Below are 23,395 nucleotides of genomic sequence, written 5' to 3' on the forward strand. Positions count from 1 at the left end.
ATTAAATTTATTCCTTGGAACTTGAGGAAGGCCTCGGAGGCTAAAGTTTTTCTACAACAAGCCACACGCAGAGGACATGGAGGAGGGGTGCAGGGAAGGGCGGCGCGGAGGAGGGGGGCCGGGTCTGTCCTCCGAGGGCTCTATACGGTCTTATTCATAGTACCAAAGAAGTGATTGTTAAATGTACTAGATTAATGAATGGAACTGTAAAATGTCAGTTGAAATCAAGGAAAAGCAAGGTTTGAGGATTTATAATTTTAGTAAATTGAATATTAGTTTTAAAAATCAGATTAACTTCAGTCTTTACTGCTCCTGAAAACTACTCAGAGGACCTTTTTAAAAAGGACTGACAATGTGGTGGTGGACCATGATCCTGCATTGCACAGGATGGACATGAAACCCAGGGATCCAACCCGGCTCTTACGTCTCCTGCATTGGCAGGCAGGTTCTTTTACCAGTAGTGCCACCAGTAGTTTCTATACTCTTGATAGTGTTCTAAACACTTTCCCAAGAACTCTTGTGAGTCCAGTACTTCTATAATCATCCGTATCACTTTACAGATAAAGAAAACCAAAAGAAATGATAAAAATCTGCTCCTGAACACATTACTTCAAGACTGCTACGCTCTATAAGTTCAGTTGGAACAAACTCTCCGTGGCGCGCTCCCCGAGCTCTTCGCTCGCCCCTCCGGCGCCTGCGCGCCAGTGACAAACTCGGCCCCGCCGCCGCCCGCGCAGCGTAGCGGGTGGTCACGTGCCGGCGTGGGGCGGGGCCGGCGCGGGGACGCCTGCGCGCCGCGGGCTGACCAAGCCGAGTTCGCTCCACGGAGCAGGCGCTGGAACCTGCGGCCGAAGCCGCGTCTTCGGTCTGCTCCGCCACCAGCCGGGGCTCGGGCTCGAGCCCGGGCCCCCGGGACATGGCCGTCCGGAGTGCCCAGGGTGACGGCCCCACCTCCCGCCGCTGGGACGGCGGCGCGGAAAAGACAGGTACGGAAGCCGGCCAGGGCGGCGAGGAGCGGCCTGCGGGATAGGGGCGGCCCGGGGGGGCAGGGGACAGCTGCGGGAGGAGGGGGCCGCAGGCCGGGGGGCCAGGGACGACCGCGCGGGCTGCGCCCAGGGCCGCCGGCCAGGGTCGGGACAGCGAAAAAGGAAAAGACTGAAGGCCCGTGTTACGTCTGAAGGGGAAGACAGCCTGGAATTGGGGAGGAGGGGGTGTCAGCGGATGCTGAGGGGACCGCAGGAACACTGGCGGCAGACCCGAGCCCCCTAGTGGGAAGGACGGCGGGGACCCACGTCCCATCTCGTCCGAGACCCGAGGCCAAGCCTCGCTCCCGGCCGAGACTGTCCGGCCACGTCCGCAGGCTCCGGGGGGCCGCCTCCCTAGTGGTCAGGCTAGTTTTCCAAACTTCATTCATCGGTCGTCGTCGTCTGGACTGACGCGCTGGACACATTTCTTTTAATTACCGTGAAATTCACCCTTTAAAGTGTACAGTTCTGTGGTTCCTAGTAATTTTTACAAGGTGGGACAACCATCGCACTGTCTTAATTCCACGGCATTTCTAATGCCAAAAAGAAAGACCATCCCTCCGCAGGCACCATTCTCCACAGCTCCTGCCAACTACCAATCTATTCTCTGTCCCAATCCTGTGCCGCCTATTTTAATGTTATTGAATTGTGTAAAAAGCAAGTCTATTTTTTATACTGCCTTAAAATAATTTCCATGAAAGAGTTTCATTGTGCACTATGTTTTCAAATATGTTTTACCGACTGGTTAATACATGACAGTTAAAATTATTAACGTTTACTCTGTACCAGGTGAAATAATCTCTTTGCCCTCTGGGAAAGAGTAAGGTAACTTTCCCACTTTTCCATCCTCTGGTGGATGATTCCCATAGCAGAACTAACCACCAGTGCAACCCAAGTTTTGTTTCTCTGAGTTCATTTTGTTATTACCTTTTTCTCCTCTTCCAGTCCTCTATGGAAATGAAGCTCACTCCTCATATTACTCCTCTGGGCCCTTTGGCCTTGTAACCCTTTCCTGATGTTTGTATGACATCTGTCCTCATGGCATAATAGTCATTGCCCCAAGTGGCATATGGGTCTTGTGACCTGTTGGAGTGCAACTGTGCCTAGGTTGCGAGACTTTAGTGTCCAGAATTTTGCTTCTCTGGATAAATGGGAGGAATTTAAAGATGAGAGGAGTTTTATTTATTTATTTTTGGTGTTTTGGTTTTCATGATCTTGGAGAATTGGAGAGGTTACTAATACTGTTAACTCTCCTTTGTAGAGGTTATGATGGGATTGATTTACTCTCTTTTTCTCCATTTTGGGGAGTGGATAGAGCAATCATTCTTCATATGTACTTGTCTTTATTTTTCAGGTAGTCGTTGAATCTCTGCTAATTTGCGTACTGTTTGTTGAAACTAATTGGGACCTCCAAAAACAGTTTCTTTTTTGTTTATTTTTGATGGGAACCTTACTCAGAATAGGGCTTCCTTGGTGGCTCAGATGGTAAAAAATACACTTATAATGCAGGAGACTCAGATTCGATCCCTGGGTTGGGAAAATCCCCTGGAGAAGGGGATGGCAACCCACTCCAGTATGCTTGCCTGGAGAATTCCATGGACGGAAGACCCTGGAGGGTCTGTGGGGTTACAAAGAGTTGTACATGACTGAGAGACTAACACTTAAACTTTATCAGAATAAGGTTAGGTTTTCCTCTCCCACTGTAATTCTCTTTTTTTGTAGGCATAAATTTTTAAGTTAATTTCCAGCATCAACATCAGGAGTTCAAGGAGTGGAGCTGGGGGTGTCTGTCTATCTGGGAGGCTCTCTATCTGACTGGCTCTTCCATCGTTTTGATTAAGGCCTAGGGGAGCTTCCCTGGTGGCTCAGTGGTATAGAATATGCCTGGAATGCCAGAGACAAGTTCGATCCCTGGGTGGGGAAGATTCCCTGGAGAAAGACATGTCAGCCCACTCCAGTATTCTTGCCTGAGAAATCCTATGGACAGCGGAGCCTAGGGAGCTACAGTCCATGGTTCGCAGAAGAGTCAGACATGACTGAAGCAACTAAACAACAGCAGCAATGCGTTGCTAATTTTAACTTCTGTTTAAAGTCTGTGAAGCTTTCTTGATATGCAAGCTTAAACCAAATAATCAGTATGGAATTTTATTCTTGCACATAAGATGCATATTAAGTGTATAGATCATTTACCTGATTTAAGTCACTGACACGTATTTTGCTGATGTGGAAAAACTTTTAGAGGAAGCGTAGCTAGTGCTCATTGTTTGCCATTGTCCTTAACTATATATTAAGTTTCCCAAGCCAGATGTTTTTGAAGATACCTGTTGCTCTGAGGAAACAGAAAGCTTTACTTGACTTCCATAGCCAGAGTAGGGAGAGATTTGAGACAATAACAGACTCAGTCATCCTTATCAGAGTTGTTAAGAACTACTGTTTCAGTGCCCCTTATTTAAATGATCATTTTAATGGAGAGCTGGTCAAGTAGTGCCAATATCATTCCTTTTTCCTCTGTTGAATTAATTACTTTTTAGACAGCAGGGATTTATTTATAGCAGTGCCTTATATTTTGCAGCCAGCTGTAGGATAGTCATTTCATTCTGTCATGGTTGTGAAAGCCAAGACCTTTACTATAAAGGAGTTTGGAAGATACCAGTTTTGGAATATATAGTACATCTCATATAAACAGAGCAAAACTGGAGAAGAAAGGATTCAAGGGGATTTGACTTACATGTATACAATCTGTGCTTCCCTGGTGGCTCAGAGGTTAAATCATCTGCCTGCAATGCCGGAGACCCGGGTTCGATCCCTGGGTCGGGAAGATCCCCTGGAGAGGGAAATGGCAACCCTCTCCAGTATTCTTGCCTGGAGAATCCCATGGACGGAGAAGCCTGGTAGGCTACAGTCCATGGGGGTGGCAAAGAGTCGGACACGACTGAGCGACTTCACTTCATACAATCGGTAGATGAAATGTAGGCTTTTATCCCAAAGCCAAATAAAGCATTCTCAAGTCCAGAAATGTGTCCTACCCCAAAATCCATATGTAAAATTTATCTTAAAATAGATAGTTAGACATTGGGCTTCCCAGGTGGCACAGTTGCTGAAGAATCCACCTGCGAATGTAGGAGACACAGGAAATGCGGATTCAGTCCCCGCATTGGGAAGATCCCCCGGAGGAGGAAAGTTATTTTAACCTTTTTCCATGCATCCCAAGAGTAGCTCTGATTTTTCTCCTTCTATAGCAAAGAGGATATGCGTAGATTAATTGTTCGGTTGAGACTCCGATTAACTTTTTCTACCTCATTGTGTAGTCTCACAGTTGACCTTATCACTGTGTAATTTATACATCTCCAGATCATTTAAGTTTTTTTCTATATTCTCCTACCTTTTTATATCAATCAAAAACTTGTACATTAGGTGCAATGAAATATTTGTGTGTGCACACATAGGAGTGCCTTCTTCATCTTCCACTAACATTTTATCACTTAAATATGGGATTGAGAAAGGTGATGTTGGGGTCTGAACAGACAACAGCTAAAATCTACAGTTGAGCAGCATTCTACCCTGGGAATCACCACTAGATTTAGAAAAAGGCCAAAGTGCCTATAAATCTATTTAGAGTTACACAATGAGTATTGTCTGCTTTTAATTTTAAAAATTTATTTATTTATTTGACAGCGTCACATCTTTATTGCAGCACGAATTCCTTGTTGTGGCATGCAGGCTTCTCTGGTTGCAGCACACAGGCTTAGTTGGCCCATGACGTGTGGGCTCATAGTTCCCTGACCAGGGGTCAAACCCGTGTTCCCTCTTTGGAAGGTGGATTCTTAACCACTGGACCACCCGGGAAATTCCTACAGTGAGGATATTCTTAATATTAATAGTAATATGGGGAAATAATGCCATTTACTATAGGCCAATTTTTCCAGAGGAACAGTAGCTATGTTAAATTATTTATTCTATTCCGCCCATATGTATTGAGTTCCCACAGAGCATCAGAATCAGGATGACAGCAGTAAATTTTGAAATGTAGGACTTAAATAGAATCCAAACAGAATTTTTGAGAGAAATAAGTATTGGAGCAATGATTTGGGTTCAGAAATAGTTAAAATAGACGGTGAAGAACTTTCTTGCAATTCAGGAGACCCAGGTTTGATCCCTAGTCAGGAAGATCCCCGGAGAAGGAAATGGCTACCCACTCCAGTATTCTTGCCTGGAGAATCCCATGGACAGAGGGGCCTGTTGGGCTGCAATCCATGGGGTTGCGAAGAGTTGGACACAACTGAACGACTAACACACACTAAAAATCCCCTTGATTGCAAACAGTGTTAATTCCCCCAAGATATAAGCAGTGGTTTTCCTTTCCGCCTGGAAAAGGAAATGGCAATTCACTGCTGTATTTTTGCTTGGAAAATCCTGTGAACAGAGGAGCCTGGTGGGCTACGGCCCATAGAGTTGCACTTGAACACAGCTGAGCGACTGACACTTTCACTTTTCCTTTCCCTCATATTGCTGAATAGCTTAAGTGGAAAAAGGGGCAGGGTAGACATATGTCTAAAAATAATTGAGGAAAAATTTCCAAACTCTTAGCAAATAGATTAATAGGGTTTCTAAATATCAGATACCTCAAAAAAAAATTCAGTATTACCATTTAAGTGTTCCTAATTTGTGCTGTGTAGAAAGTACAAAGTACAAGAACACTCAAGTTAAAAAAATTTTTTTAATCTTATTTTCTTCTTTGCTAAAAATTCAATTGCTGCTCATATTTTGTCTCATCCTATGTTGTTATATGGACTTCCCAGGTGGCTCAGCGTAAAGTCTCTACCTGCGATGTGGGAAATCCTGGTTAAATTCCTGGGTCAAGGAGATCCCCTAGAGAAGGGATAGTTTATCCACTGCAGTATTCATGATCTTCCCTGGTGGCTCAGACGGTAAAGAATCCGCCTGCAATGCGGGAGACGTGGATTCGATCCCTGGGTTGGGAAGATCCCCTGGAGGAGGACATGGCGACCCACTCCAGTATGCCTGCCTGGAGACTCCCCATGGACTGAGGAGCCTGGCGGGCTACCCTCCATGGGGTCACAAAGAGTCAGACACGACCGAGGGACTAAGCACAGTGCAGCACAGCCTGGCGCTTTACTGTGAGTAGTTGCTCGTGAAATGACGGGTTGCTAAATGAATGGATACATTAATGGACAGGTAGGTGCATGGATAGATGGTAAGACATGTCCAAGCCAAGAGCTTGAAGCACCTTGTAAATAAACATTTTGTTACAGTTGGTGCTGTGCTGATTGATTGGGAATTGGGACTTGATTTTTCCTGATTTCTAGATAGAGTAACCATTGAATTTAGCATCAACCTGGAACATTTTGGGGAGTGCAGATGGGAGGAGGGGTTTGCTATGAACAATTAATTATGCCAGAAATAGAGATGTAAACCAGAAATCTCTCAGACTGCCTGGAGCAGATTCACCTACTAGGTCACCAGGAAAAATAACAGTCTAGCCAGGAGAACAGGTTTACCTGGGTGAAAAAGCATCCTGTCCTGTCTGCACCTCCAATTGCATGGAACTCCAAACCAGTTGGTGCCTGAGTTGATAAGGTTTATGTCACAGCTCTCTCTCATAGATAGGTGACCAGGCTTATTGGAACCACCTTTCATTTGTGTTAACAATATGCAGCTTTGTCATGGAAACAGTTTGTATACTGTTGCCTCAGAATAGAGCATAACTGAGGAAGGCTGCTTAGTGTCTGTCCTAAAAACCTCACTTACCTTCTGATGTTAGTCCTTTCTAAGGCCTGACCTACCTTCCAGTGTTATCTTCTACTTTACATCAATACTAATGCCCTGCCCCTCGTATATGCTACATAAATACTTCCTAATGAAAGGGCCTGTGTTTCTGTCTTCAAGCCTTTCTTCTGGTCTCCTCCTCTCCTCTCTGAATCCTCCCCTTTCTTTTTAAATTTCACTTTTCCATAATACTTTCTTAGATTAGCCTGACCCATAGGTGTCTGAGCTCTTGGTGTCTGCTCATACCTTTTTTCAGACGATTACAGCGCATTGCTATGTGACATCTCTTCAGTGGGTTGAATAGTTTAAACTTTTCTTGTGTTTGCTGTTCCTAGAAGTAAACATTCTGCATGAAAATTCTGAGAGCCTGTTACCCCATTATTTTAAATAGAGCCAGTTATAGTATGATGCACATTAACCACAAAAAACTCTCAACTAGTCTCCTAAAAAAGTAATTTAAACACAGTAAAATGCCTGTGTATAAATAACAAACTATCACATGAGGATATAAGATGCTTAATACATTACTTCCTGATCACCAGTGATTAATGTGGTTCTTGAGAAACAGTAGCATGCCCCTTTTACTGCTAGCTACAGTGGAGTCCCAGATATACCCTTTGACATTCTGCTTTTGAAAATACCTCCATGTGATTCTGATGTTTTCCAATTGTATTAGCATGTAACCAGAGGCTTTTTTCACATGTGGTTTTGTTTGAAAATGTAATACTGAATTTTGGTGACATGCATGTACATTTTTCCTAAGTAAATAACAGAGAAAATTTATTATATTAAGAGATATGTGGTCATGTATGGATGTGAGAGTTGAACCGTAGAGAAGACTGAGCGTTGAAGAATTGATGCTTTCTCTAGTGGTGCTAGAGAAGCCTCTTGAGATCCCATGTACAGCAAGGAGATCAAACCAGTCAATCCAAAGGAAAATCAACCCTGCATACTCATTGGAAGGACTGATGCTGAAGCTGAAGCTCCAGTACTTTGGCCACCTGATGCGAAGAGCTGACTCATTGGAAAAGACTCTGCTGTTAGGAAAGTTTGAAGGCAAAAGAAGAGGGTGACAGAGGATGAGATGGTTGGATTGCATCATCGATTCAATGGATATGAACTTGGGCAAACTCTAGGAGATAGTGAGGAACAGGGAGGCCTGGCATGTTGCAGTCCATAGGGTCGCAGAGTTGACTTAACAACAACAATGCTCTGTGAAGTTTAGCATTAATGAAGCACAGCATTCTTTAGGAAAACATGAACAGTAGCTATTAGATATGCCTAAATGTACTGAGCATTTACTATAATTCCTTTTTGGTTACTTACATGGTATGTCTCCTTAGTGTTTCACACACCATATATGCTAATCAGTGTGTGTGTATGCATACTGAGTCACTTCAGTCGTGTCTCTTTGCGATCCAGTGGACTGTAGCCCTCTAGGCTCCTCTGTCTATTAGATTTTTCAGAAAAGAGTACTAGAGCGGGTTGCCATTTCCTTCTCCAGGGGATCTTCCCAGCCCACGGATCAAACCCATGTCTCCTATGTCTCTTGCTTCAGCAAGCAGGTTCCTTACCACTGGCACCACCTCGGAAGCCCATGCTCATCAGTAAATTGACTTTAAATATATCTACCTTACTTCAAACCAAGTAAGGAGACTGAGCCCTGAACAGAAGAGGTACACACGGTAAATATGTGCCTAATGCCCTTTTCCATTCTGTTTTGCAGACTTTAATGCCAAAAGGAAAAAGAAAGTGGCAGAGATCTACCAGGCTCTGAACAGTGAGCCCACTGATGTGGCTGCCCTTAGACGCATGGCGATCAGTGAAGGAGGGCTCCTGACCGATGAGATCAGGAGGAAAGTGTGGCCCAAGCTCCTCAATGTCAACACCAATGATCCACCTCCTATATCAGGTAGTTAGGGGAAGAAGTGCTGTGATGGGAGTTTGTCTAGGAGGCAAGGAAAAAAGAATTCCAGGGTCTTTAATTTTTATGCTCATTTCAAACCAAGAGTAGACGTGTAAACACCTGAAGCGTTTTAGGATATGCTTGGGCCTACTGTGAAAATAAGACCAAACTGCAAAATAAAATTTTAATTAAAAATGGAATGAGCTTTTATTAGGTAGGGAGGGAGCTATTACTGGCTAGTTAGGGGAGTTTATTAAAAATATATATTCTGGGAATTCCCTGATGGTCAAGTGGTTAGGAGTCCCTGCTTTCACTGCCAGGGGCCTGGGTTCCATTCCTGATCCGGGAACTAGTATCCCACAAACCACACAGTGCAGTCAAAACACAAAATGCATGTTCCAGTTTATATTCACCTAGAAGCAAGAATCTGTATTTTAGCAAAAAATCCCACATAATTCTGATACAGATGGACATTTGAGAAACGTGGGGTTCTACGGAGATATAATGCCTCTTATAGTCCTTAAAAAAAAAAAAAAAAAAAACTTTTTATAGGGAAATACTGAGAACATTTTGAATTCTGAAATTCTGTAATTCTATGAAAAGCTGTTTCAAGTGGCCCTCCAAGTTCAAGGATTCAACCAACCATGTATCAGAAATACTCTGGAAGGACTTCCGCAGAGGTCCTGTGGTTAAGACTCCACACACCCAACGCTGGCGGCATGGATTCAGTCCCTGGTCAGAAACCTAGGATCCTACATTCCACCTGGCAAGGCCAAAAAAAGGCACGTACACACACGCACATATATTCTGGGGGGAAGAAACCTCCAGGAATTTCCCAAAAGCAAAATTTGGATTTGTTGTGCTCTGGCAGCTATTTACATAGCATTTACCTTCTATTAGGTTTTGAAAGTAATCTAGGGGTGATTTAAGTATACAACAGGATGTGCAAATGTTAAACTGTTTAATATATGGGACTTGAGCATCAGTGGATTTTGCTATCCTTGGGCGTCCTGGATCCAGTCCCCCTCAAATACCAAGGGACAACTAACTGTACTTTATCTGCAAGACCCGTGTAATAAAAAAAAAGTTTCTAGAATACAGTGCAGAATAAGAAAGAAAGTACAGAAAACTCTGAATCCACTCTGTCATTCATTGAGTTTACATTTATTGTTTTCCTACTATGTTTGGCAACAGTCCAGGTGTTGGGGATTCTTTCATTCATTTGGCAAGTACTAATTCTGCTACAGTCCATGGGGATGCAGTGATTGAGCACACACACACAGTTGTGCTCCCAATGTGTGCCATTAGGTACCAGAGGTACCAGAGATGATTAAAACAGCCACAACCAATAAAAAGTTCACAGTTTCATGGTGTGGCCAAGTAGATGTTTTAAGTTGCCACTTGTTATTGTCTTTGGACCTGGGCTGCCTCAGAGCAGTGATCTTTTGTTGGAAGGAATAGACATTGCCATATTCACACTCTAAATCCTGAGATGGTGTTCTGTCAAATTCCAAATTTTCTCATATCTTTTTAAGATGAAGTCTGTGTGTGGGGAAATATTCTACAGGCTTCTCTGCTAAGTTTTGATTTCTGTTATGAAGGAAATGTACACTTGTTACATGTATAACAGCTAGAGTCTGCCTCCTTGCTTTCAGTTGGGCTTAGCAACTGAACACAAGTACTGTCTCCTGTTACCAATGTTTTAGTTTTAGAATTTCAGGGTTAAGAGAGCTTGGGTTCTTCTCCATATACATTTATCTTAATACTTTCTGAACAGCTCAATCTTCCCTACACTTTATAGATGTTAGAGTTTTTCCAGCAGTCGGTGATTTCCACATTCATGATCTTACTTGATGCTTAACAGAAATCTGAGAGGTACACATGGAAGGGAATAATCCCCATTTTACAGATGTGAACTTTGAAATTCAGAGTGGTTCCCAGTAACTCACAGTGGGTCCTGGCCTCCTGACTTTTCCGCTGCTGCTCTATTGCTCCTGGATAATCTGTCTTCCTTCCTCTCACGGTCATCATGACTTGCATGAAACAGCGTGTTTGGAACTAAACCAGGGGTTCCTGTCCACACATTGTATCTTGAGTCATATCCCCTTCAAGGAAAAGCCTTGAGTGTGTCTTCCAGGCCTTTTGTGTCATGCCAGGATGTGTTGCTCTTGCTGTGGCTTCCCAGGCATTCCTACAATAACATGTTCCTTCTCCTCCAATAGGAAAAAACCTACGAGAGATGAGCAAGGACTACCAACAAGTGCTCCTGGATGTCCGGCGGTCTTTACGGCGGTTCCCGCCTGGTGAGACACGCTCTGTCTGTCTTTGGAGTGGGGAGGGGGAGGTTTGGTAGGGTGGCTTCAGTCCAGTTTCAGTTACATTACACTGTTGGGTTTGCTCGTCCCAAGACGTTTACGTCCTAGCACAGAACGTGACCATGTCCAGGACCCTCCCTCCTCAGGGACCCGTCATGCTCCCAGTCTGCTGAGTCATTCTTTCATTGAGTCAGTCCATTCAGACCCCCACTGTGAAGGCCTGAGCCCAAAATAATTTCTCTTGGCTTAGAGGTGGTACATGAGAGAAGAGGGTTTTCTCCCTGCCCGTTAGAGCTACAGAAGAGACTTCATAGGGATTTCTAGAGCCATCAGTCTGACTTGAAAGAGCAGATAGGTTTGGAAATGTCACTAACAGGAGCTATTAATACCTTCATTTATAAGTAGCAGTATCTTGCCTATGGGCTTCCCTGGTGGCTCAGTGGTAAAGAATCTGCCTGCCATTGCAGGAGACTCAGGTTCAATCCATGGGTCTGGAAGATCCTTTAGAGGAGGAAATGGCAGCCCACTCTAGTATTCTTGCCTGGGAAATCCTATGGAGAGAGGAGCCTGGAGGGCTACAGTCCCTGGAGTCACAAAAGAGTCAGGCACAACTTAGAGACTAAACAACAACAAACAATCTTGCATATACATATACTGGGGCCTTGGACTAGAATGAAGGCCAGTCACTACGTGTTTAAAGAGTCTGTTACTGAAATTATCTCTCCATTCCCAGAAATACTAAGAATGACAGTTGTCTCCACTTTCACAGTGAAGGGAACTGGGCAGTGGACCTCATCTGTTTCTCTTGCTTTCGCAGCTGCACCTCTTAAGTCCTTGAATTGAAGACAGGACAGTTGCTAGAGGGAACAAGAGTCTCAGAACCCATTGCCTCACTCTTCTGAGCCCATGCTCTGGCATTGGATTTTGTTTATTAAAGGGCATCCCTCCTGTTTACAGTCTTGGTTCCCAGAAAGTCTTTTATGATTCTTGTGTAGCCAGTAGCTTGCCGTCTTGGTTTTGATAAACACATACACCTGCAGTCCAGTCCCCTTCTCCTGTTCTCTGGTCTTGAGGAGACCACACAGGACAGATGCATCTCATATTTTTCCCTAGGTAACCTGGTTTCCTTCTGAGCCCTTTATTCCTCTTCCATTTATGTGACATCAGTCCAGGATATTATTCTTCCAGACAGAACTTTCCATGTGGTTTCATATTCTTTTTACATTCATGTTCTTCTGAACTTAGCTGACTACTTTTATACCGAAACTTCAAATAAGGCTTACTTTTTTCTCTCACTGCTTCTACTTTACCTGACCACAGTACTTGGTTTACTCCCATTTTCTTTTTTATCTTCTACAATATGCCTTTTTGAGAAGGGATGGGTAAAAGTGCACAAGAGACGAGCATCACTGTCACCTAAAAACCTTTCTTTCAGTTCAGTCTGGGCTGTTGCGTTAGCTGTTTTCTCTCACAAGATCTGCTTTTGACTGGAAAACCTAATGGTGTGGGAAAGCTGTGTTGTGTGCCATCCTCCTAACACAGGTCATGAGGCCAAGGGTTGGCTTTTTTATAGTAAGAGCCAGAAGAGCTGAGGGGCCACGCTGACCGCTGCCAGACTAGGTGCCTGCACTGAAAGAGTTCCCGAGACCAGCTCCTCTGTTTCCAGCTGCATCTCTGGGTCAAGATCAGTGCTTCCTGTGGTATTTAGTTTGATTCTGAGGGGAGCACACATCTCTTACATTTTTTGCTTTTATGTAATTTTACACCTACAAAAAGGCTGCAAAACTAGGACACAGAATTCCCCAGGTAGCTTTTTCCCAGATTTCTTTATACATCAACCTTTGACTAGATTTTGTTGTAGTATTGTTTTCTCTCTCTCCTTCACCATACATACACATGTTTTTTCCCTCTGAGCTATTAAGAATAAATTACATACATGGTGCCCCCTTATCCCTAAATATTTCATTGTGTGTTTTTTAAAAACACAATTCTTTTTTACATAGTCACACTTAAAATCAGTAATAAAAAATACTATCTAATCTACAGATTTTACTCATATTTTGCCATTTATTCCAATAACGTTCCTTATAGGAAATGTACATTTTCCATTCACTCTTCATATCTCTTCAGCTTCCTTTAGTCTGGACTAGTTCTTTTGTATTTTATGACAGGCCTGTTACTTTATAAAATTCCCCTCAGTTTTTATTTCCTCCTTGTAAGATTCAGGTGATGCACTCTTGATAGGAATTCCACAGAAGCGATGTTGAGTTCTTTTCACCCCAGCACATCAAGAGGCACATGCTGCCCAGTAGTCCCCCTGCTGGCATCACACCCTGTGGTGACTTGGTTGTTGGCTGGGTTCCCCGACTGTAATATTGCCAAGTCTGGCTCTTTCCTACATGGCCAGGCCGCTGTCACCAGCGTATGGATCATGAATGTGTTGCCAAGTTGTTTTACTTTATTGAACAGTTTCTCTGCATATCCGCAGCTGACCGTCTTCCTTACCTCCATGTTACTAGACTGCTTGCCTTGTTCAAGTGCTTCTCCTCTCCACTTCCTTCCTCCAGGCATGCCAGAAGAACAGAGAGAAGGGCTGCAGGAAGAGCTGATCGACATCATCCTCCTCATCTTGGAGCGCAACCCGCAGCTGCACTACTACCAGGGCTACCACGACATCGTGGTCACGTTTCTGCTGGTGCTCGGCGAGAGGCTGGCAACATCCCTGGTAGAGAAGCTGTCTACCCACCATCTCAGGTATCCGAGCAAAAGGGCAGAAGACAGTTCCCCCCGGGGATAACTCCTCAGCCTGTTTTCTAGCTGGTGTTTTCAGTGAGTTGAACCCCACTCCCAACTGCCCCCAACCCTGATCCAAGCGTTTGGTCTGACCAAGCTCATTGAAATGTCTCCTAGGGATTTCATGGACCCAACAATGGACAATACCAAGCATATATTAAACTATCTGATGCCCATCATTGACCAGGTGAATCCAGAACTCCATGACTTCATGCAGAGGTATATATGTGTCTACATTTATGTGTACACATGCACACACAGAGACACCCCTCTTCAGCTTTCTCCTAGCCTTTGTTTATTCCTCACAAGTCTAGCTTAATTGCGTCATCATCTTATGTTGATTAGTGTTAGGTTCTTCTGAGTTGTCCTTTCCAGTTACCAGCAATCTAGATAATTCAGTTCTGTGCTCAGTCTTAGAACACTTTTGCGTTCTGTGGTCTTCAAGGAATGCAGATGTCACAGCCCATGCCCTTAAAGAGTTTACATTTAGTGGAGAGAGGTGGGCGAGCTAAGTATGCCAGGGTAGACTTTGAGGTTGTTGCTACGACAGAAGTACAGAGTCCTATAGGACCCAAGGCCATCTGTAGGTTGTTTTATTTACCACACACCAAGGAGAAGAAATATTTCTTTATAATTCTTGTATGACTTTTCTCTTCTGTTTAGTTGGAAGTGTGTCCTTGGCCAATACCTGCCTCTCTTTAAAAAAAAAAAGACTGTGTCTTAAGGTGTTTCAGTTATCTCATGTTAAGTATACAATTAATACAGTTATGTTTTCAAGCCTAAGAACAGATGCCTGTGCCCCTCAAAAGAGTGTGACTTTCCCAGAAGGAAAGTGGTGTAGTTCTCTGAAAACAGCTGATTCTTGTTCCTGGAGTTGACATTTCTTGGCCATTATGAGAGCACCCAAGGAGATAAGGCCAACCAGGACCTGACAGTGGTATTAATGCCACGATGTGGAGTATATTGCAAGGACTTTCTATAATATTTTGTGAGGAGAAGATGCTGAATTTATCAGCAGCTGAATTTTCTAGAAAGCATGTCCCCCAGTTACTTTCTTCACACAGCACTGAGGACAAAGAAGGCCCAGGGAGAGGGACAGCATAACTCAGCAGGGAACCTAACCTCTGGACTCCCTTGCTCCTAGCGCCGAGGTGGGGACCATCTTTGCGCTCAGCTGGCTCATCACCTGGTTCGGGCACGTCCTGTCTGACTTCAGGCACGTCGTGCGGTTATACGACTTCTTCCTGGCCTGCCACCCACTGATGCCCATTTACTTTGCAGCTGTGGTAGGTACAGACCATGAGCCAGCAGTTTGGCGTGTGCCCCCCAGACCAGCTTGATCATCTTCCCTAAAAGGAAACCTGGTGATTATGGGAAGATAAAAAAGACAGCACTTCCTGGGCTGGCGTCCTGGACACTATTCTTGGAATGTTACTGGGAGAGTCATGGGAGTCAAAAATATTCTGTGTAAAAATAAGTTTGGGAAATGCTGGTTAAACAAAGTTGTTAGATTGTTTACTATTTGATTCTTCTTAACCTTTAAAATGCTCATGTGCATTGTGAATTATCAGGGTTTATGTTGACAACTTCTGGAGCTAGTGCAAATGGCCAACTCCAGGTTTAAGAAGAGGCATGATATTGTGATGGAAAGTTGAAACGGTTTTTAGTCAGGGATGAGGGCCTCCAGTTATTAGAGAGGCCTGAACTATCAGATGTGAGGATGGAGGTGGTGTTCATTGTGTTTTGAAGGAAGCAAGACCATTCTTTCTACTGTTTTGAACCATTTCTTCTGTGCTAGAGCTCAAGGTATCTCCAGTAATCTCTCTCCTTTCCTTCCTCCTAAAAAAACCTCCTTCCTTTGTCAGCCTTTCATGTCATGGTGTGGAAGTTTGCCTCTAGCAGGAAGTGCTGGCCCATTGGGAAAAGCACTCAGATAAGTATAGCATCACTTCCCAGATAGATACAGGAATTTGCTGAACATTTTGGGTGAGCCCTGTTTGGTACTAATTTATTTACCTCTAAGGAGAATGAAATGAAGGGGCCAAGCCCTTGTGTGTTTTGGTCTCTGACGCAAGGCCTTGCTCCCCACAGATCGTGTTGTATCGAGAGCAGGAAGTCCTGGATTGTGACTGCGACATGGCCTCGGTCCACCACCTGTTGTCCCAGATCCCTCAGGACCTGCCCTACGAGACACTGATCAGTAGAGCAGGAGACCTCTTTGTTCAGTTTCCCCCGTCCGAACTTGCTCGAGAGGCAGCTGCCCAGCCGCAAGCCGAGAAGTGAGTGGGGCCGAGGCACTGGTTGCACAGGGGTGTTTGTTAGTGAGCAGAAGTGATGGATGAGTGTGTCTGGTAGGGACAGGGCTGGGAGTGGTTTTTCCAGAGACCTGCGCTTATGCCAGTGGAATCCCCACTTGAAACTTCATGGGTCTTGATCAAGAAGAGTTTTCTGAGCAGTGGATGGCTCTGCCCTCAAGACTATTTAGTCCATTTTTTTCCCCTTCTTCTTTCATCCCATTCCCTTCTGTCTCCTCCTCTGCAGAACGGCTGCCTCTACGTTCAAAGACTTTGAGCTGGCATCCGCGCAGCAGAGGCCCGACATGGTACTGCGACAGCGGTTTCGGGGACTCCTGCGGCCTGATGAGCGAACAAAAGATGTCCTGACCAAACCAAGGACCAACCGCTTTGTGAAGCTGGCGGTGATGGGGCTGACAGTGGCGCTTGGAGCGGCCGCCCTAGCCGTGGTGAAAAGTGCCTTGGAGTGGGCCCCAAAGTTCCAGCTGCAGCTGTTTCCCTAAATGCCAGAGAAGATACTTCCTCTTACATGATGTCACAGTCTCACCCTTCCATGGACAGATTGGGAGGGGGTGGAATTTCCTTTATTAAAAGGGTTTCTGTCAAGGATTTTCTATTCCTGCACCCTTTCCCTCCTGTCCATGGATGCCTTTGCTTCAGAGGCCAGTAGCAGAGCCTGCATGACGCTGGGCACTCGGGGGCCTGAGCACAGAACTCCTCTCCCTCGTGGCCTGAGTGAGCTCTCTGCTGCCTCCTCTTATGCTGAAGGAAATGGGTCTCTGCAGCTCCTGGGTGCCTTTGGAACCCACTGGGCCTGGTCACTGGGGAATGTCTTGGCTGCTCGTAAGTAAACTGGACCACTGAAGGCCCTCCTGGCGGCTCCTCCAGTCTGTCTGCTTCAGCTGGACAAAGAAGGACGGAGCTGCTACTTTAGTCAGACCTGGGAATGAAGGGGATGGGGCAGAGGAGGCTGGCCTGGGAGCAAGATTGGCCCCTTTTAAGAACAGCTCCAAGCTGGTCAGAAATCTAAGAGACACATGTGAACTAGGTTAGTAGGTAAATCCTACCTATTTTCAGCCTAGAAATCACTTGGGCATTTCCAGACAGGAAGGAATGTTAAGTTTTAGGACCCCTGACATAGGCCGGTTTTTGCCTGCCCTTTTTTTTTTTCTTGTTACTCTCTTCCACAAGCCACGCAGTGGTTATAAAAATGTATATTTACTACTATTTTTAGAATTACACACATCCAACATGTAAAGTACCACCACTTTTAAAATAATAGTTCCTTCATGGAAGAAAAAAATAGTTCTCATCAGAAGGATTAGCTTCTAAAACCCTGAGGTTTCCTTTCTACTCAAGCATTTAACATTTCACTTCAGCCAGAGCTGCTGTTTCTAAACAGCCCCACACTTCCACAGTGCCCACTTCCTGTCCAGCTTTCCTTCCTTCCTTCATGTTTTCCTTCAGTCTCCCTTCTACCCCCCAGATCAGCATCCAGTCATGATCTTGGCTTTGTCTTTTGCGTTTGACCTATCTCTTCAGCTGCTGGTCTCTCCTTCCTGGTTGGAAATGTCACTGGGAACTTGTCAGCACCCAGAAAGGGACGAACTGCAGCCTGAAGCGTGTGGTGGGAGCCTGGGACAGCCAGCCCCGCTGCTCCAGGCTTCCTAAGGACTCTCCAGGCCTTAGGGAACACGATGCATATTCAGTTCTTCTGATACGGCTTTTCGTGTAAGCAAACCTAGGTTTGTTTTAGATTAACTGTGGCTTGGAAAAAAGTGCCTTTTGCTGCTTTGAAGAACTGGGGTGTATGGTAAGAAGCAGCCATGTACTTTTCTTTTCCTGGTCTGTCTCGGGCACTGTTCTTTCTTGGCAGGTATTTTCTTAAACATGCCAGAAGCACTCCCTCCCACCACACCAGACCTCCACATCCTCCCCGTATTCTCACAGTGTGCAGAGTGGTTAGAAGAGGCATCTACTTACATGAGTTACACTAAGCACTTTACAGCCGAAAACAACGGATCATTCTCCATAGCAGGAGTCCCATCTGGGTTTAGCGTGATGTGAATGGATTAATCTAGGAAAAGGTAGATTTATCACGACAGTGGGAATTTTCCCAAGATCTAGATGATGTGACAGATATTCCCAGTCTTCCACAGCAAGTTTGTCTTATCATCATCTTTGCAAGTGTACATCATTGGCCCCTCCTGCCACAAATCTTGGGTCTATCTGTAAATACTGAAGGGAAATGATGGGGAAGAGGAAGGGGGGAGGTGCATGTGATCAGAGTCCCAAGGCCACGGTTTTTTGGATTCCAGGAAAACAGGTGGCATTTGCTTCTGTTGTGGTCTAGAAAGGAGAAAGTTCATATGATTTATAGCTTTGCTGACATCAGGATTCGCCCCTGCCAATGAGAAGAAAGAGTTTTTACCTTCAAGTGGTTTACTATTCTGTAAAGAATACGTGTAAATAATTTGTACAGAGCCCTGTATGAAATAAACAGCCATATGTGATTACTGACCCCTCTTGTCATTCTTCCCTTGTTGGAGTGGCTCTGGCTTTAGACATCTGGATACTCCCTCCCTCCACCCCTGACCTGGAGCTGTGCCTTAAGCTATGGACTCTTGGTTGGCTTTGACTTACCTGGAGAACTTGAAACAGTTTCTCTTTCACCTGAGGCAAGAACTCACTTGTCTGAGTTTACTGTTTCCTTGCCCCAGAGGGAGACATAAGGGGCTGAAAGCTGAGCAGGCATCAGTTGGCTCTCTGACTGTGTCCCACCACCATAGGCCAGCCGCCCATGCTGTCCTTTGATTTGACTCATGGAGGATACGGGGCTGGCCAGGACCACCGCCCTGCCTCTGTGAGCTCACCAGAGAGCTGCATTGAAGGAGCAAGGTATTTTCAGTGGCAGTTTCATAGTTGATTAAAGAGAATTTTGATAAATGGAAAACTGAAGGAAAGGTATGTGTGGTATAATAAATATTTGGGTTTTGTCACCAGTTCCCCTAAAAGCCTTTGAATTTTCTGAGTGATAGGGGTGTCTTTTGTTGTTCATCATGATTTCCTTTTGATTCCAACTCTCTTGATATTAATGAGGTGAGTTAAGGTTGGATACCTCAATAGCCTCAGGATGGGACAGAACACCAGAAAGATTATACAGTGGGGAATTATTATAACTTTTTATTGTGTATTGAAGTATAGCCAATTACCAAACAACGTGATAGTTTCAGGTAAACAGTGAAGGGACTCATCCATACATATACATGTACCAATTCTCCCCCAAACACTCCTCCCATCCAGCCTGCCACAGAACATTGAGCAGAATTCTATGTGCTATACAGTAGGGCCTTGTTGGTTATCCATTTTAAATGTAGTAGTGTGTACCTGTTCACCCCAAACTCACTATCTATCCCCTCCCCCACCCCCACCCCTCCATCCTGGCAACCATAAGCTGGTTCATGAAGTCTGTGAGTATGTTTCTGTTTTCTAAGTAAGTTTATTCATGTCATTTTTTTTTTAGATTCTACATACGAGGGATGTCATATTTCTCCTCTGTGTGAATTGCTTCACTCAGTATGACTAGGTCCACCCATGTTTTTGCAAATGGCATTATTTCACTTATTTTAATGTGAAGTATTCCATTGTGTACGTGTGCCACATCTTTATCCATTCCTCTGTCGGCAGACGTGTAGGTAGCGCCCATGTCTTGGCTGTTGTAAACAGTGCTGCAGTGAACACTAGGGTGTGTATTTCCTTTCAGATCATGTTTTTCCCTGGACATATGCCCAGGAGTGGCATTATAGGATCATTTTAGTTTTTTAGTAACCTCCATAATGTTCTCCATAGTGGCTGTACCAATTTACATAGTGGGAATTTTGAGCCTCACCACTGACCTCCTGGGAAGGGAGGAGAGGCTGGTCATTGAGTGCTGCAGAAACTCTTGGTTCAGAGATTCAGAGAGCTGCTGCGTTGCCGAATACATCAAAGAGCTGGGAGGATCACATGGCCCAAGAAGGCTTGGGCATATCGCAGCCCTCCCACCATTCCTTGCCCTATGCATCTCTTGTATTTGGCTGTTACTGAGTTGTGTCCTTTACAGTAAATCAGTACATGTAAGTGAAGTGTTTTCTTGAGTTCTGTGAGCACTTCCAGCAAATTATTGAACCTGAGAGGGTTTTGTGGAAACTAGTGAACTTGTAGTTGACCAGGCAGAAGTGTAGGTGGTCTGGGCACCACATTTGCAACTGGATCTGTAATGGGACAGCCTTGTGGGACTGAGCCTTTTAACTTGTGGCATCTGATGCTAACTCCCCAGGTAGTTAGTGTCAGAACTGGATTGAATTACTGGACACCCAGTTGCTGTTGGAGAATTGGAGAAGCATGATACCAGAAAGTACTGCACAAGCCTCGCTGAAATAGCTCAGTTGGGAGAGCGTTAGAGAGAAGAAAGTACTGCACAACACACAAGGCTGAAGGGAAAACTAAAAATAACAGCTGAATAAAAAGTGTGGGTGTTTTGTACAGAGATGGAGTGTGCATTGTCAATGAAAGAGGACTTGGGGCTCAGGCGGAGGAGAGTTTTGAGATCTGTGGAAGGCAACTGGGACTCCCTCTGTAGGCAGTTTGTAGGGTGAGGATGGGCCATGACCAAAACTCAGTTTGGAGAGAGTGACTGATGACATGATGGCAAACGTGTCCCTCGTTGGCAATGTGAGCTTCTCCAAGGCACTACATCTCAACTCTTTGTCAATGACAGTAAAATAGAGATAGTCTCATCCCACCATGGATGGTTTAATGAACTGACATTTGTGAAAACGTTTTACAAACTGAAGTTGTACAAGTATTTTGATTTCATACCTATGAACATATATGGATCAATAAACACCTTAATTCAGCCTTGCACTTGCACCCCGGGAGCTCATCCCTGGATTAAGTGGTGTTTGAAGAATAGGCCAGAAGCTTCTACCAAATACAACTACCAGATGATGGTGCCTGAGGCTCAGCCTGGCTTGCGTTCTTCCATTTGCCCTACTGTCCCCTCCATGTTTGCTGCTGGTGGATCCTGCTGCTTTTTTCCAGTTCTCAAAGGCCCTTTTCTCCAGACTTAGCATATGGTTGGAATTTGTCAAGCAGCCTTTGTGAGTTGGCAAGGCTATGGGCTTGCCTCCAGCTTCCTGCTTTTTGAGTGAGTGGCTTTCATGGCAGCCCAAGACGCTAGAAGACACGTGTTACTCTGACACAGGCTGTGGGGCCCATCCGCCACTTCCTGCCCACATCAGCAGCTGCCCTTTATCTGAGCAGTGTGCTTCTACTGGCCTTGGAGAGAAAAACTGTGTCACACAAGTACATCCAGGACCTCCTGCTGCTTCCTCAGGTAGATGGCTTGAGTCCAAAGCCTGTGGGTTTGGTTTCAAGTCCGCCCTGGAGAGTTCGTGCCAGGGCCCTGTTTGGGGTGACTCCTTGGGAGAGGGTGGTACCTCCACTTGGCTGCAGTGGTGAGCACCTGTGAGCCTGCCCATTTTAGATTATTCACCCTCTGGCATGTGATGTATGGTGCTGGAAGCTAGAACCCTGGGACAGCCCTGCAGCCTCCCATTTGCCCTCCTGAGCCCCCCATTTGGCTGCAGCAGACATAAACCCACTGCCTGCCTTGGTGCAGATGGAGTGGGCCAAGCGAAGAATGCGGCCCATGCAGTTCCCACTTCCTTCTTGTCCTCTCTTTTTTGATACAGCCATGGGTAAAGAAATGTTTCATTAACATTTCTTAGTACTCAGTCTCAAAAGAATGGTGCAAGGACACTGGGAAGTGTAGTGTGACAAGCGCTAGGGGTGAAGGACTGCAGTGAGCTGGATCAGGAACATCATGTGATCTGGACCTGCCACGTGGAAATGAGGACCCAGATTACCGAGCTTCAACGTTTTTCAAGAGAAGTTGGGTATCTAGATTTTAATATAGCATCTTCAATTTAAAAATACTAGCAACCAATTCAAGTTTATAAAACAAGACTAGGTAGACCGGTTATAGCCTGGGGCTTAGTAGTTCGTACCTGTGCACCAAGAGTGGTCTACTCTGCTCCACAACAGGCCTCTACGGTTCACCAAGGCCAAGACAGGCCCTGGCAGGAGAGGGAGGCTGGAGGAGCTGGTGAGAGCAAGCACTTGGTCCTGGTCTGGGTGGGCCCCGTGCTCTCCTGGGGCCCAGCTCAGCTCAGCTTGCTGTTTCCTCTGGTCAGTGGCTCTACCTGACTCCTTCTGACTCTCAGTGAGGGAAAGCTTCATGAGCCGATGCAGAGCAGGAAAGCGCTCACATTCTCTCACCTCTCTGCTTGCAGAGCCTGGGGTCAGCTCTCTTGAACCTTGGCACCCAGGAACAGAATGGCAGTTCCTTTCTAGGGTCTAGAATAAGCCTTCCTCTCCCTCTGCCTCCAAATGACATCCCCCAACTCCTGGTGGCTCAGACAGTAAATATGCCTATAATGTGGGAGACCCAGGTTTGAACCCTGGGTTGGGAAGATCCCCTGGAGGAGGAAATGACAACCCACTCCAGTATTCCTGCCTGGAGAATCCCTTGGACAGAGGACAGAGAGGGCTACAGTCCATGGGGTTGCAGAGTTGGACATGACTGAATGACTAACACTTTCAAAACTCCTGGAGTCTAGACTGTGAGCCACAAAGATGCCCTCCACCTGTTGTAATCATGCTCCACATCCCAATTCAGACAGTGTGCTGGCCTTCACTGGGGGCAGGGGGGAGTAGGAGGGGTCCGAGTAGGAGGTAAAAACTTACAGAATGAACACCCAGAACCGTATTTTATTCATCTGACCAGCACAGAATAGGTCTAGTAAAGAGCACTGGACCAATGTGCCATCTTATCTCAGATGTTAAAAATGCTCACAGCATCACCCCACAGCAGCGGCACGTTCACCTCTTCCTGAAATCTCTCTGTTCCCTGACAGTGGATGCCCACTGAGAGGCTAGAAATTCACAGCAAGAATTCCCTGCCAGCCTACAGCTGCTGCCTCAGCCCCTCCCTCCCCGCCTGAAGCCCACACACACCTGCAGACACCAGTTGGCAGACTCTCAACACAGTGCAAGCTACCTGTCCAGGTCAAGGTTGACCCAGAGCATGCCACCCTCAAGTGGGTGCAGGGGCGCCAAGTCCGGAGCAAGGATCCCTGTGCTCTGTTCGCACCCTCGTTCTACACTGACAGGCCAACGCATCAACTTTTGACTGCAATTCCCAGAGAGCCTGGCCCTGCCTGTCTCTGTGCT

At 45.5% G+C, this 23,395-nt stretch overlaps 1 protein-coding gene across 1 annotated transcript; it reads left to right on the plus strand.

Moving 5' to 3' along the window:
* The first annotated feature begins 789 nt into the window (after window positions 1-789).
* On the plus strand, window positions 790-18,640 carry TBC1D20 (TBC1 domain family member 20). Its single transcript, XM_061126994.1, has 8 exons — window positions 790-986; window positions 8,539-8,724; window positions 10,941-11,021; window positions 13,601-13,787; window positions 13,944-14,045; window positions 14,971-15,112; window positions 15,918-16,105; window positions 16,368-18,640. Exons 1-8 carry the CDS (start codon window positions 917-919, stop codon window positions 16,621-16,623), a joined length of 1,212 nt encoding a protein of 403 aa, XP_060982977.1. The 5' UTR covers window positions 790-916; the 3' UTR covers window positions 16,624-18,640.
* Window positions 18,641-23,395: the final 4,755 nt, after the last annotated feature.

This window comes from Dama dama, chromosome 23, assembly GCF_033118175.1.
Source record: "Dama dama isolate Ldn47 chromosome 23, ASM3311817v1, whole genome shotgun sequence".
Classification (NCBI taxonomy): domain Eukaryota; kingdom Metazoa; phylum Chordata; class Mammalia; order Artiodactyla; family Cervidae; genus Dama; species Dama dama.

Excerpts from the sequence above, each read along its gene's own strand:
- TBC1D20 (XM_061126994.1), top strand. The coding sequence starts at position 917 with ATGGCCGTCCGGAGTGCCCAGGGTGACGGCCCCACCTCCCGCCGCTGG. Across the intron at positions 8,725-10,940 it reads TGATCCACCTCCTATATCAG|GAAAAAACCTACGAGAGATG; the intron begins GTAGTTAGGGGA and ends CTCCTCCAATAG. Across the intron at positions 16,106-16,367 it reads GCCCAGCCGCAAGCCGAGAA|AACGGCTGCCTCTACGTTCA; the intron begins GTGAGTGGGGCC and ends CCTCCTCTGCAG.